Raw genomic sequence first — 13,564 nt, forward strand, 5'->3', positions numbered from 1 at the left:
CTGCTAGAGTTTTCTCGCTAATATAAGTTTATTAGACATGGTAACATGGACATTCTGTAAGAATAAATAACAGCTCTGAACAATTATTTGATGGTTTTAAATATTTTTCTTTACATTCAGCATTATACTGGAATTTACTGATTTATCTTTTTACGTTTTGCAGAATAGCTTAAGATGAGGTCCTGGCAATAATTTATTACAGGAACTTTGCTTTAGACTGTTCTGACTACCTGTGTTAGTGCCACTAAGCAACCTGACTGGTGCTTCCCAGGAATGCATTGATCAATGGAGCAATTAGGAAACAGAATCTGTTATTATCAGGAGTTCAGGTTTTATTGACTTTCCAATATACATTATTTCAGAACTCATTGCTGCAATTTTTCCTTGACTTTTCTGTCCTATACCTGGTTTGAACGTTTCAGCATGCTGGTCATCCTCCTGAACTGTGTCACCTTGGGAATGTTCCATCCATGTGAAGATGTTGCTTGTGCTTCCCAGCGATGCAAAATTCTACAGGTAAATAAATCATTACTAAGATTTCTTGTTGTAACTGCTTATTCTTAAATGTTTTTTTTTTAAAGTAGACACTGTGGACCTCATTCAGATCCGGACGCTATTTGCGCTCTCGCTCGTTCAGAAAATAGGGCTGGCTATTCAAATGAACCGTTCGCTTTTTGCGGTCTGTTCACGCCTCTAGGTCTGAACGAGCGAACAAAACTTGCGGTCGTTTTTTGGAAAACTACGCCCCCTGGCCGCTCGCATCCTATGTCATGTCCTCTATTTATTAGATTGATCGAGTACTTCGACCAGCGTATGAACTGCTCGCTATTCTTGTGGTGGTTTTTCCTACCGCAATCTTGCGAGCAGTTCTGACTATAAAATAACCCAGTGACGTGGTCGATGACGCTGCTGTATTAATTATGCACACCCATAAAACGCCCGTTTTGACCTTTAAGCACGCCTGCGTTCGGATCTCCACTCTCCGTTTTCAAGCACCTTCCTCTGTTACCACCCACATACGCCTCCTCCTGTCACTCAAAATAGCAGGCATTCGCTATTTAGCGAACAAACGATTTTCGGCCGCACTGACTGGTTCGCGCATGCGTATTACGATCCGTACGCATGCGCAGTTGTGCAAACATCGCTCGGAACGAACTAGCGGCCGCTTGCGAGCGGCTCTGAATCAGGCCCTGTATTCACTATGATTCAATATGGGATTTATGTATTACAGTGATAAAATAGAATCCGCTCATTTCTGGAGCACACTGGCTGCACACAGTAAATAGAAGCTGTTTTGTATCTGTGTGCCTGCCTGGCAGGGCCGTAACTAGAGTAGTGAGGCCTGTGCCATGGCACAGGGCACCGCAGGACATAGGGCGCTGTTCAGGCCTGTCAATTTTCTGTTTATTATCATTCTCACTTGTAGCTTCCTCTTATTTTATCCCCAGCATCTCCTGACCTCCCCTATCTCTTCCCTGGCCCTTCCCCATGAGGCCATTCCTCTTTTTTGGGTGCGTTATGTCCCTATATGAAAAATGGGGGGGCACCAATGCTCTTTCTGGCACAGGGCACCAAAAAGTCCAGTTATGGCTCTGCTGCCTGGCCTCACCTATGCATTTAAAGCTGCGCTCTTGCAGTTGAAGACTTTTCTGCAAAGTTCATGTGTGTCCATGTTTGCGGACAGGTGGAAAAATATGAATAGACACACTATGCAACCTACTTACCTACTCTGAATGTCTCCAGCACTACTCACATATTTTGTGACGTCATCCTGGACTTCCAAATGTGCAGGACACCATCTCATATCCCACCTGCTTGCCTAGTGAAATGGGTGGGACAGAGGGGTGTGATGGATTTATTTGCAAATTGCGGCTTTGGGCATCAGAGCCATGATGATGCTAATCACATTACCACACCCTCACACTTGCCACTCGTATCTCTCTTCTGGGATCTCCTGGATCAGTAGGCAAGTACTGTATGTCATGCAAAGTATAAGGGTCACATCAAACTCCAACTTCCTACCACCTTAGAAATACTGCTTTCATTTAGTAAATCATTTTTTGTTTTTCTCTTAGAATACGGCTTAGTTATCATGAGAGCAAAGAGACTGTCATTATTACATGTGACATTTTATGTGTTTGAAACCTTTTTACATTGAGCAAAGTATAGTGACATATACAAAGTGGAAAAGTGGAAAAGCAAAGAAAGCACCCTAAATGTGGCCTCCACCATTTATCTTATTTTAATAGTGTTATTCTGGAAAACAAAACCTCATTTAACACAGTCCACAAAACTTGGTGACACTCTATGATTTCTCTCCACAATCACATTCACTTAGCGGAAATCAAGGGGCACCGGAGAAAATTGATGTGCATGATGTCACCAAGCTTTGCCGGTTTTGCAATGTTTTGGTCCACTGAATACTATTAAATGCGCATGATCAATGAGATTGTGTTGCAGTGTTCATGTATTCATTGATTTAATTTGTTCTTATCTCCAGATATTTGGTACAATAAAGTTCACTGTGAATTTTACAAATAAAAAATACAAAAAAAACACCAACTACAATACTAAGGGGCCCAGGAGCCTGATTCAGAGATGTACACAGATGCCATGCAGCTGCAATGGTGAAAATATGCTAATGACTCCCTCGCCATCCAGTGCTTAGAGACGCCCACTGAAAGCATCTCACTTCCACTGCTCACACACAAAACCGGAAACATCAAACACAGATCAGGCAGCCATCAGCCTTCTGAGTGAGTCTCAGCTGTCGCAGACAGAGGGTCTCCAGAGGCGCAGCGGACTCTTTTGCTGAGAGCAAGGACGTAGTGGCTAATTTCTGCACGCCCACAAAGCAGTATTTAAATGGTCAGACAAGCCTGCGTTTCTCTAGACACCCCCTTTTACCTCCCCAAAAGTTCACCTTGTACCTGCCACTTAGTTTGCCAGCGAATCCTAATTGCAAGCGTAATCGCAATCCAATCCTTGCACGTGCGCAGTGTGGCTTGCACGTATGTACAATGGCTAACAACTGCTCAATCTCCATCAATATCTCCATTGTATCCATTTCTGAATCAGGCCCCTTTATCTACAAATATTTGTTTAGGTCATTTTGAGCGCTCACCATATGAACTAAAGGCTTATTGCAGTAGATATCGCAAACGTCTCCTGTATTGTTAAACCTTAAAATATCCCAAAACATCGCCTGAACTATAGAACCCTATGGTAACTGCCATGTTTTCAAAATGTATTAAGTTCTAAAAAGCTATATATTTTTTGGCGCTTAATTGCTATACTTCCACCATGTTCAGATGGCCTTAGTACTATTGCTTAGGTAAAGCATGGTGGAGAGGGGAAATGTATGGAGTGATCTTTCTGATTCCTCACTCTTTGCAGCTCCTCCTTCGTGCTACGTGTATACGCATTTGTATGTTCACATAATTACATTAATGAAGTTTTAGATTAATTATATGCTCCCTCTCTCCTCCATTGAAGTATCTCTCTTACCTACTATGCCCATCTCCCTGTACTTTCTATCCCACTGTTCACAATAATGTCACCTCTTTAGAATGAGACCTATATCACCCCCTTATACAAGAGGTGCCTTCACTTCTTTGCATGCTCCTTATTGATTCTCATAGTCCAAAACTCGGTTGATGAATAATCATTTTTTTTCAAATAGATGTTAATTAGCTGGTAGCTTAATGCACATTGCCCACTTTTGTTGAAGCATTTGCAGACTTCATACACAATTAACTCAACTCCTCTGAGGTGTCCGTGAGAACAGCCATTCTCACAAGTACTGTTTTGGCTGCACCAAGTTGATACATTCTGTCGAAAATGCAATGCTTAATGAGGTGAATTAGTGTGATAAGAATTGATACAGTACATTAAAAGCAGATTTTGCAATTGTAAATATATAGGCCCCTAAATACCTTAAAGTTAATCCTTAAATGTTTGTCTAAACTCCACGGTTGAAGAGTCTTGATGTCATATGCCTGAGGGTTGGTTTGGGCTGGAACAGGCATGGGATGCTGAAGAGGAGACTTGGGAGGTGTAAATAAACCTGGGTGGCTTGAGTCAGGACTTCCTCATGTATTGCTATGAGGAGGTAACGGAGCTGCAGAGGATGATGGGCCCGAAGGCGAGAGCAAGAATGGAATGTCTTTGTTAAACAGCAGGTTGAAATGAGAAGTGGAGATGATAATACTGAATGAATGAGCAGAATCTGATTGGGACCGATGATGATGATTTGAATAGCTTGATGGATTTGAATCCGATGTTGAAGAATTGATGAACTTCATCAATTTGAGACTGGTGTTGAAGAATTCAAGAACTTAATTGATATGAGTCCGATATTAATGAATTGATGAACTTGATCGGTTGGGACCGATGTTGAAGAATTGAAGAACTTAATTGATAACAGTCCGATGTTGATGAATTGAGGAACTTGATTGATATGAGTCTGATGTTGGAAGCATTGGATGAGACCGATGGTTGGAGATATCGGCTGGAACCGATGGCAACTTTGTGAACAGGTCTCAGTGCTAAAAATCAGACTGGTGTGGAAGATAGAATAGGAGACTTATTACCAGATATAGGAACTGGATATGGCCTGATTAATTAAGGATCGCTATTGCTAAAGTGTACACAGACGGGTGATTGTTGCGTACTGCGCATGCGTATACATAGCAGTGCGCTTGCGTGAAGGCACCACATAGAGCCATCGCAGAGTGATTGACAGGCAGTGAACGTTTGGGGGTGTTGACGGGGGAGTGGTCGGAGAAACGCAGGCATGTCCGTCCGTTTAAACGCCATTGCTTGGGCATGCAAAAAATTAGCCACTGCGATTGCATACACAGCATGAGTGCCCACTGCATGCAACGAGGTTAGCAATTTCTAAGTAAGGTCAGGGTTGCTGTAATTCTGCGTGAGGGGCTGATGGTACTCGATGTTACCAATATTTATGGAGATTTGCAAGGTATTACGAATGTGAGATAGCGGTAGTGGGAGGCAGTGTGCGTCTCTATGCTGGCAGTGCGACGGCATTGCAATTGCATTCATTAGCATATTTTCGCAATAGCGATCCTTAATGAATCAGGCCCTGGGACCGTTCAAATACAGAGTACCTGGGAGCTGTAACTTCAGCAAGAAGCGATGTTGTACTGGCAACAGAGGCCAGTCTGGAATGGAATATATAGGGAGGATGCCCAGGGATTGGATGCTGTGATCAGATGGTCTGGGAGCAGCGCTCTGAGTGGAGGAAGAGCGTCAGGTAACAGAGTCCAACATGGTTGCGCCCATACTGTGGTTTAGGAGGGAACTCTGGCCTGCAGCTTTTATGCCGTCATACTGGGAAGACACGCTGTGAGCAAGGGGCTGCGGAGAGCCATCTCCATGCTCAGTGACAGGACACGTAGCGGACAGGGCAGGAGCGGCACAGACAGACCTCAGCACCAGCTGGGAGCGATGTGCAGCGTGAGCGGACCTCTGTGCTATCCTGGACAGGCACCGGAGCGGTAAAAAAGTGATTTTAATAGTCCGGAGCGTGACACTTGGCACAGTAGAGATTTTACTCTATGTAAAAATTGGCTATGTTATCTGTTTTGAAAAAGTTGGTGGTAGTGGGTGCTTGCTGGACATTAGAAGGCATGTCATTATTCATTTATAAGGAGAAATATACAGTATTGTAAGCCAAGAGTCAAATGTAAAAGGAAGCAGCAGTATGTATGTTACAGAGCCATAACTAGACTTTTTGGTGCCCTGTGCCAGAAAGAGCATTGGCGCCCCCCTCATCTTTCAAAGGAACATAATGCACCCAAAAAGGGCCATGGCTTCATGGGGAAGGCCAGGGAAGATATAGGAGAGACCAGGAGATGCTGGGGATGAAATAAGAAGAAGCTACAAGTGAGAATGATGATAAACAGAAATTTGTCAGGCCCAAACTGCGCCCCCTGACCAGTGGTGCCCTGTACGATGGCACCGGCCGCACTACCCTAGCTACGGCCCTGGTATGTTATATGCACCTTAAAAGGGACTTAAAACGATTGTTTTAATTTTAAGAAATCAGTGATGACAAATAAAAAAAGTATAAACAGAAAAAAACATTTAGAAGATAGTTTAAAAGTACATTACAGTATAGAAAGATACAAACAGCTAGTTACAAATGTCCATTGTCCAGCCAGAGGAACGTGTTAGTCTTTACATTATTAAATAAGCATTTAACAACTAAGGGCCTGATTCAGAGTTGTAGTCCGTGGCGACGCTATCGCAGTGAAGCGATTACCAGCCGTTTGCACGTGTGTCTGAGTCGCGCTGTGTATATATCAAGGTACAGTACCGTGGCTGCTCGTAGCGAGTATTTATTCGCAGTGTGAATGACCGGGAGCATTTGGGGGAAGTGCCGGCTAAAAATGCTTTCGTGTCACGGCCGTTCTGGGGGCGTGTCTAATCCTACATCCGCGATCCTGTACACAAGAGATATGGCTCCGGTGTCTCAGTTCCCGTGGCCATTCTGCGTGATCTTAGAGTTACTCAGGACTGCTAACATTGATTGATCTGCAATCAATGCTGCATCTTTGTACACAGATGCTTGGATTGGAAAGGACGCCGGGGGGCATCTCAATACATCTCCCGGCGACTACGACATTTGCATATTTTCGCACAGCGGCTACAGATGGGATCGCAGTGCGTTGGCAATAGTGTAATCTCTGAGTCAGGCCCTAAATTTGTGTTACAAAGTCTTTTTTTTTACGTATCTAAAAAATTTACAAAAGTGTTGTAAGGCAAAATCCAGCGTATATATATATTGTGGCAGATGGAGGAAGATACAATCACAGTCAAATGATCTGACAATTTATGGAGCATAAAAATATTTCTCAGATTGTGATGATTTATGTGTCCTGTCAGACTTCAATGAGTGCCGACAAGAAGCACAAAAACAGGCAGACTGTCCCTCCCTTAGCTGCTGGCATTGGAACAGGACTGCCAGTTTCTGCAAACCTGAGCAGCAAAATACAAGGCATATAAATCACATAATTGGGGTGATTGATCCAAGAATAAAACTAAATGCCATGACCTTAGAACTTTTTCTAACAGCGAATTCCATTACGTTGTTTCTCTTTCTCTCCTTTATTTTTACTTTTAAAGAACAATACATGGCATATACAAGCAGTTTCACAATTCCCATTCCCAACATTTTCATTCTCAACTCTACGTAACTTTAAGTGTATGGGTTGGGTGAGGTTACTTTACTGTGTCTTAATGGAATGAGGGAGAGGTAGGCACACCTGTAATATGTGCTGGACATGAAGTCACTCTCTCTCCTCTCACTACGTTACGTAACCCACCTATGCAGAGATCCCAAGTGAAGTTTTCAACAAACTCTACCTACAGGAGAAATCCCGCCTTCCTCCACCAGAACAACAACAATTTCCTGTTTGCTTGTTCTGCATCATTCCTATTAGCTACACCCCCCCAGAATATGCTGAAATCCCCAACATATCTGTGCAATAGTTGCACACACTCTTTATCACCAGACTCAAGTGTAACCATCTATTGTAAAAATTAGTCCGCCCATAGAGGGGCAATAACATAAAAATGTCAACATAATTGAAACATATTTTCCTTTAAACCCTTTGCTAGATGCACACCTTGAGATTGTGCTAAGCATACATAATCTTCCGCATGATTTTTACTTAAAACGTGTGCTCTGTGCGCCTTACTCACATCTGTTCCTTGCTAAAGGGCACTAGACCTGAAGCTGCCTCTGCTTGTCCTGGCGAGTGTGCTTGCTTGGTGCTCTGGGCCCGATTCAGATGTGCTCTCGCAGCCGGACGATTTTTGCATTCTGCGCATGCACGAAGTAGTCCATGCGATCGGGAAGCGTTCGCTCGCTGCGCATAGATAGCTCGCTAGAATGAGTGACAGGACATGCCATTGTAGGTGGTGACAGGGGTTGGTCGATGGAAACGGGGGAGTGGTGGTGCGAACGCAGGCCTGCCTGAGCGTCTTAACGCCGTTTCAGAGGAGTGCATAACTTAGACACAGCATAATAGTACACGTCACTTGGTTGTATTTCACACTGAAGCACTTGCAGTGCTTGCAGCAGGGTATGGTCAACCACAAGTGCTGCGATCACATCCGATGGTACTCGATGTTACCTATGGTTGCATACACTTCCTGGACATGGCGTGCATTAGTGGGCGTCTTAAGACAGGCTAGTGGCCATTTGTATACACACACCACTATCACACGACAAGACATAGTGGGCGTGCTAATGCTTTGCGATCGCCTGCTTTTGCCAGATTTGCATATGCTGGGTGCGTGCGAACACATGTAGCGAGCAGGTCTGAATCGAGCCCTCTGTCTGCTACACTCTTCTGTACATGTGCCACTGGTGGTTCCACAATGCATGGGCTAAACTTGTTCTGCCTTCAGATTCTTTGCTAAAATTTCACTTACCGTTTGCACTGCCATGTTTAAACATTCATGCCCCACTCATGTGAACCATTCCTCTAAATTTTAGGCTAAATTACATATTCAATAGGACTGTCCAGAGGCCTCAAGAGGCCGAACCACTGCTTGTCCCAGGTTCACACTAAGAGGTGCCTTTGATAAGTACCTGCTTATGTTCCTGCCACTTCACATTGTTCAATATCTGTGTGTATACATGTAGTCTTCTGACTACCTTGTCTTACTGTTCCATGCTGTTCCAGCAAACCCATCAATGCATCTCTTGGTACATCAACCACATTTCTAATTGTGGGCTGTAGTCTATCACTTGCACTGTGTGAAACCATATTACTGTAGTCTGGGACCATAAACCTGTTGTAATTCGGAGATGCAGCCGTTCCACTTCTGTTTTCTGCTTCTCTCAACATGCTGGCTTGGTTTCCTCTGTAAGATGAAATGGGAACCAGAGGGCAGGGGGCGCTGTTTGGCGGCCCCTGTCAGTTTTCTGTTTATAATCATTCTTACTTATAGGTTCCTCATTTTTGATCCCCAGCATGTAATGCATCATTTAGTAACCCTCTCACTTTCTTTAAAATTCTCTTTTCATAGATCACGTGGACACTTGGCAACTGTAGGCCAATCACACGCCCTGATGTCCTAACCACCTTTTCCAAGGATCTCCGCTCAGCGGCTGTGCAATGTCCGTACCAAACGACAATGCCCTAGGTCAGGACACTCTCCACAATGCAGCCATAAAAATGAACAAAACTTTCCCTACTCATACCCAATGCCCGCATTTTCCTCAGGAAAATAATTGCTTTTTTCTTTTATCACAAATTGAGTATGTAGGGTCCATGACAGATCATTCAAAATAACCCTAAAAATTTGACCTAGCCCAGAAAATGTAGCACAATGATGAGTAAACAGAGGCCCTGATTCAGAGCCGGATGCTCTGACAGAGCACTCGCTCTGAATCAGGGCGTCTTTTTTTTTTTTTTATGGAGTGGCCTCCTGGCCGCTCGCTTTGCTGTGGGTTGCCACCCACAGCTAATGCGAGCGGCCAGGATGATGGTCGCGATCATCCCCAGAGAGCTGGGGCCGCTAGCCCCAGAGAGCTTTCGGCTCAAACAGAGTGATGTCAGTGGGGTCGCCCCCAAACGGTAGGCGTTCCCATGGGAACGCCTCCGTCTGAGCAGCCACCCCCCCCCCGACCCGCCCACCAAAGGGGGCGTGCTGTCACTCAACATCGACAGCACGCCCCCTTTGGTGCGAGACCCAGAGCGTCGGATTGCCTGTCGCTATCCGGGTCTTGCGCATGCGCACGACGGAGCCAGCTCTGTCGTGCGCATGAGCTCTGGGCCACCATCGACCTGGTTGCGAGCACTCAGTGCTTGCGACTGGGTCTGAATCAGGCCCAGAGAGTATAGCAGGGGGCTTAGCACACATCCCTACGGCACTCCTGTGTTCATCACGACCTCACTTAAAAAGTATTTGTCTACTTTAACAGACTGTGGCCGATTTGTCAGAACGGCTAAAATCCATTTACATATAAAACAATTTATGCCCAAAGCTAATAATTTTTTGGATGCAGGAACAGTGTTAAAAGCTGAACTGTAGTCCACAAAAAGGATCCTTACAGTAGAATATTTTGTTCTAGATGAGACAGGACCTGATGTAATACGGTCAGAGCAGCATCTTCAGTATATCTGTTTGCTCTATACGCAAACTGATGTGGGTAAAAATAATTAACCGGCAAACTATGATTTTTCACCTGTTGTCCTGACAATTTACTATAAGGGACGTCAGTACAATTGGATGATAATCATTAGGCTTACAAGCCTTGTTATTTTTAGGGACTGGAATAATTATTGTTGATTTAAGACATTTTGGAATAAACATTGTTCAAGTGACAGTTTAAACTGTAGAATCCCTGCCAATTGCTCTGAACATTCTTTTAGATCTTCCCCTGGGTCCCATCCGGGCCAGGGGCTTTACCTGCATTAGTTCTGCAAAGACAGCGTCTCACAGACGAATCATCCAAAACCAAAGGCATTTTCAACCATTGATATTTCCACCTCACTATATGGGTTTCTGTAGTTCCAATCAAAACAGGAATAAAATACATTTAATACATCTGCAAAAGAGCTTTCCACACTTCCTGGACTAATTTTATTTGCTCTGTAATCCTTAATACATTGTATGCCATTCCACATACTCCACGAGTCAGGCCCGGTGCTAGGGTGTTCAGCGCCCCCCTGAAAACTATAAATCTACACCCTCCCACCCACCCTCCCTTTCATTGTTATAAAGGGACAGCGTGCGTTGCAAAAAAGGGGCGTGGTATCTCAAGAAAGGGGTGTGGCCAAAATTAACACTGCACAGTAGCACAATCTTATTCATATTACACCGCACATACTGCCCCTGATTCACATTACATCACATAGTATTGTCTCTTATTCACATTACAAAACACAGTAGTGCCCATCATACACAATGCCCACATTAGTGCCCATTATACACAATGCCCACAGTAGTGCGTCTTATACACATAATGCCCACAGTTTTGCTCCTTATACACATAATGCCCACAGTAGTAGTGTCCCTTACACATAATGCCCACAGTAGTAGTGCCCCTTATACACAATGCCCACAGTAGTAGTGCCCCTTACACATATTGCCCACAGTAGTAGTGCCCTTACACATAATGCCCACTGTATTAGTGCCCCTTACACATAATGCCCACAGTAATAGTGCCCCTTATGCAATGCCCACAGTAGTAGTGCCCCTTATACAATGCCCACAGTATTAGTGCTCCTTACACATAATGCCCACAGAATTAGTGCCCCTTACACAATGCCCACAGTAGTAGTGCTCCTTACACATGTTGCCCACAGTAGTAGTGTCCTGAACACATAATGCCCACAGTAGTAGTGCCCCTTATACAATGCCCACAGTATTAATGCCCCATATACAATGCACACAGTAGTAGTGCCCCTTATACAATGCCCACAGTAGAAGTGCTCCTTACACATAATGCCCACAGAAGTAGTGCCCCTTATGCAATGCCCACAGTAGTAGTGCTCCTTACACATAATGCCCACAGTAGTAGTGTCCTGAACACATAATGCCCATAGTAATAGTGCCCCTTATGCAATGCCCACAGTAGTAGTGTTCCATATGCAATGCCCAAAGTAGTAGTGCCTCTTATACACTCCCTTTCGTTCTTATAAAGAGACAGCGCACGTCACCAAAAAAGGGTGGTATCACAAGAAACGTGCATGGCCAAAAATAACGCTGCATGGTAGCACAATCTTATTCATGTTACACTGCACATACTGCCCTGATTCACATTACACCACATAGTAGTGACCGTTATTCACATTACAACACACAGTAGTGCCCATCATACACAATGCCCACAATAGTCCCCAATATACACAATGCCCACAGTAGTGCATTTTATACACATAAAGCCCACAATATTGCCCCTTATACACATACTGCCCACAGTAGTAGTGCCCATTATACGCAGTGCCCACAGTAGTAGTGTCCCATATATGCAATGCCCACAGAAGTAGTGCCCCTTATACAATGCCCACAGTAGTAGTGCTCCTTACACAAATTGCCCACAGTAATAGTGCCCCTTACACATAATGCCCATGCCTAGTAGTGCCCCTTATACAGTGCCCACAGTAGTAGTGTCCCTTATACATTGCCCACAGTAGTAGTGCCCCTTATACAGTGCCCACAGTAGTAGTGTCCCTTATACATTGCCCACAGTAGTAGTGACCCTTATACAATGCCAAGAGTAGTAGTGCCCCTTATACGAAATGTCCACAGTAGTAGTGCCAATTACACATAATGCCCACTGTAGTAGTGCCCCTTACACATAATGCCCACAGTAGTAGTGTCCCTTATGCAATGCCCACAGTAATAGTGTCCCTTATGCAATACCCACAGTAGTAGTGCCCCTTACACACGTGACACAAAGAGACACAAGATTGTACTTACCTGAAGCCCAGCGCCCGCGGCCAACCAACAGCTCCTCGCTGTCATGGCTGCCGACACTTGAGACTCCTGGGAGGAGGCAGGCCTTCTAGGCACAATAAACTGGGGTGGCTTTAGGAATGACCCTTTCATGAAATCTCGATAGTACGGAATAAAAGTAAATAGAATTTATTCACAGGAGAAATACATGCAACATCTCACATAAAGTCTCAAGAACACTGAGGTTCACATAAGCAATAATGAGTATAGGAGAAAAACCCCCATATAGTCTTTAACACAGAAAAGTTAATATGGTAAGGAACCCCGAGTCCATTATGAGGCTAACACCTCAGGATGATATAGAGGAGCTTCACCAGGGTGGAACCCTGTAGTGATGGAGATCCAGAGCAGAGTGAGCCCTGTGATGCGGTGAAAGATGGAGCATGGTTGAGCCCTGTGATGCGATGAGGTCGGAGCAGGGTTGAGCCCTGGGATGCGATGAGGTCGGAGCAGGGTTGAGCCCTGGGATGCGATGAGGTCGGAGCAGGGTTGAGCCCTGGGATGCGAGGAGGTCAGAGCAGGGTTGAGCCCTGGGATGCAGTTAGGTCGGAGCAGGGTTGAGCCCTGTGATGTGGAGGTTGAAGTAATGTTGAGCCCTGTGAAGCGGTGTGATTCCGGACTGGGGTTGAGCCCTGCAGTGTAACTAGAATCCGAAGCAGGGTTGAGCCCCGTGATGCAATGAAGGTTGAAGCAGGGTTGAGCCCTGTGAAGCGGTGTGGTTCTGGAACAGGGTTGAGCCCTGCAGTGTGACTAGAATCCAGAACGGGGTTGAGCCCTGCGATGCGGTGATGATAACTATAACGATGCAGTTGACAACTGTAACGAAGATGGGTTCGATGTCCACAGGAGTGAGAGGGAACAGGTAAAGTAAATTGTGCAGCAAAAGGTGAAACCACAGCAATGGAGCAAAAGCAATACTTAGGCAATGGCTATGCTGAGCTCTGTAGTGCGGCTGGTAACTGGCATCAGAAGTTTTAGCTGGAACATGAGCGGAGATATAACAAAGTCCACATCAACCCACAGGCACAGCAGGGATCTTGCAGGAGTCCACGAAAGACCTGAA

At 44.9% G+C, this 13,564-nt stretch overlaps 1 protein-coding gene across 6 annotated transcripts in view; it reads left to right on the forward strand.

Annotated features, from left to right (window-relative positions):
• Positions 1-423: 423 nt before the first annotated feature.
• Positions 424-13,564, forward strand: part of CACNA1G (calcium voltage-gated channel subunit alpha1 G) — a 236,304-nt gene continuing 223,163 nt past the window's right edge. For all 6 annotated transcript variants that reach the window (XM_088482620.1, XM_088482626.1, XM_088482622.1 and 3 more), the window contains exon 1: positions 424-516. In XM_088482620.1, coding sequence (XP_088338746.1) covers positions 424-516 — 93 coding nt within the window. The remainder of the gene's footprint in view (positions 517-13,564) is intronic.

The sequence above is a fragment of the Taudactylus pleione genome, unplaced genomic scaffold (assembly GCF_031769625.1).
Source record: "Taudactylus pleione unplaced genomic scaffold, aTauple2 ptg000290l, whole genome shotgun sequence".
Taxonomy (NCBI): Eukaryota; Metazoa; Chordata; class Amphibia; order Anura; family Myobatrachidae; genus Taudactylus; species Taudactylus pleione.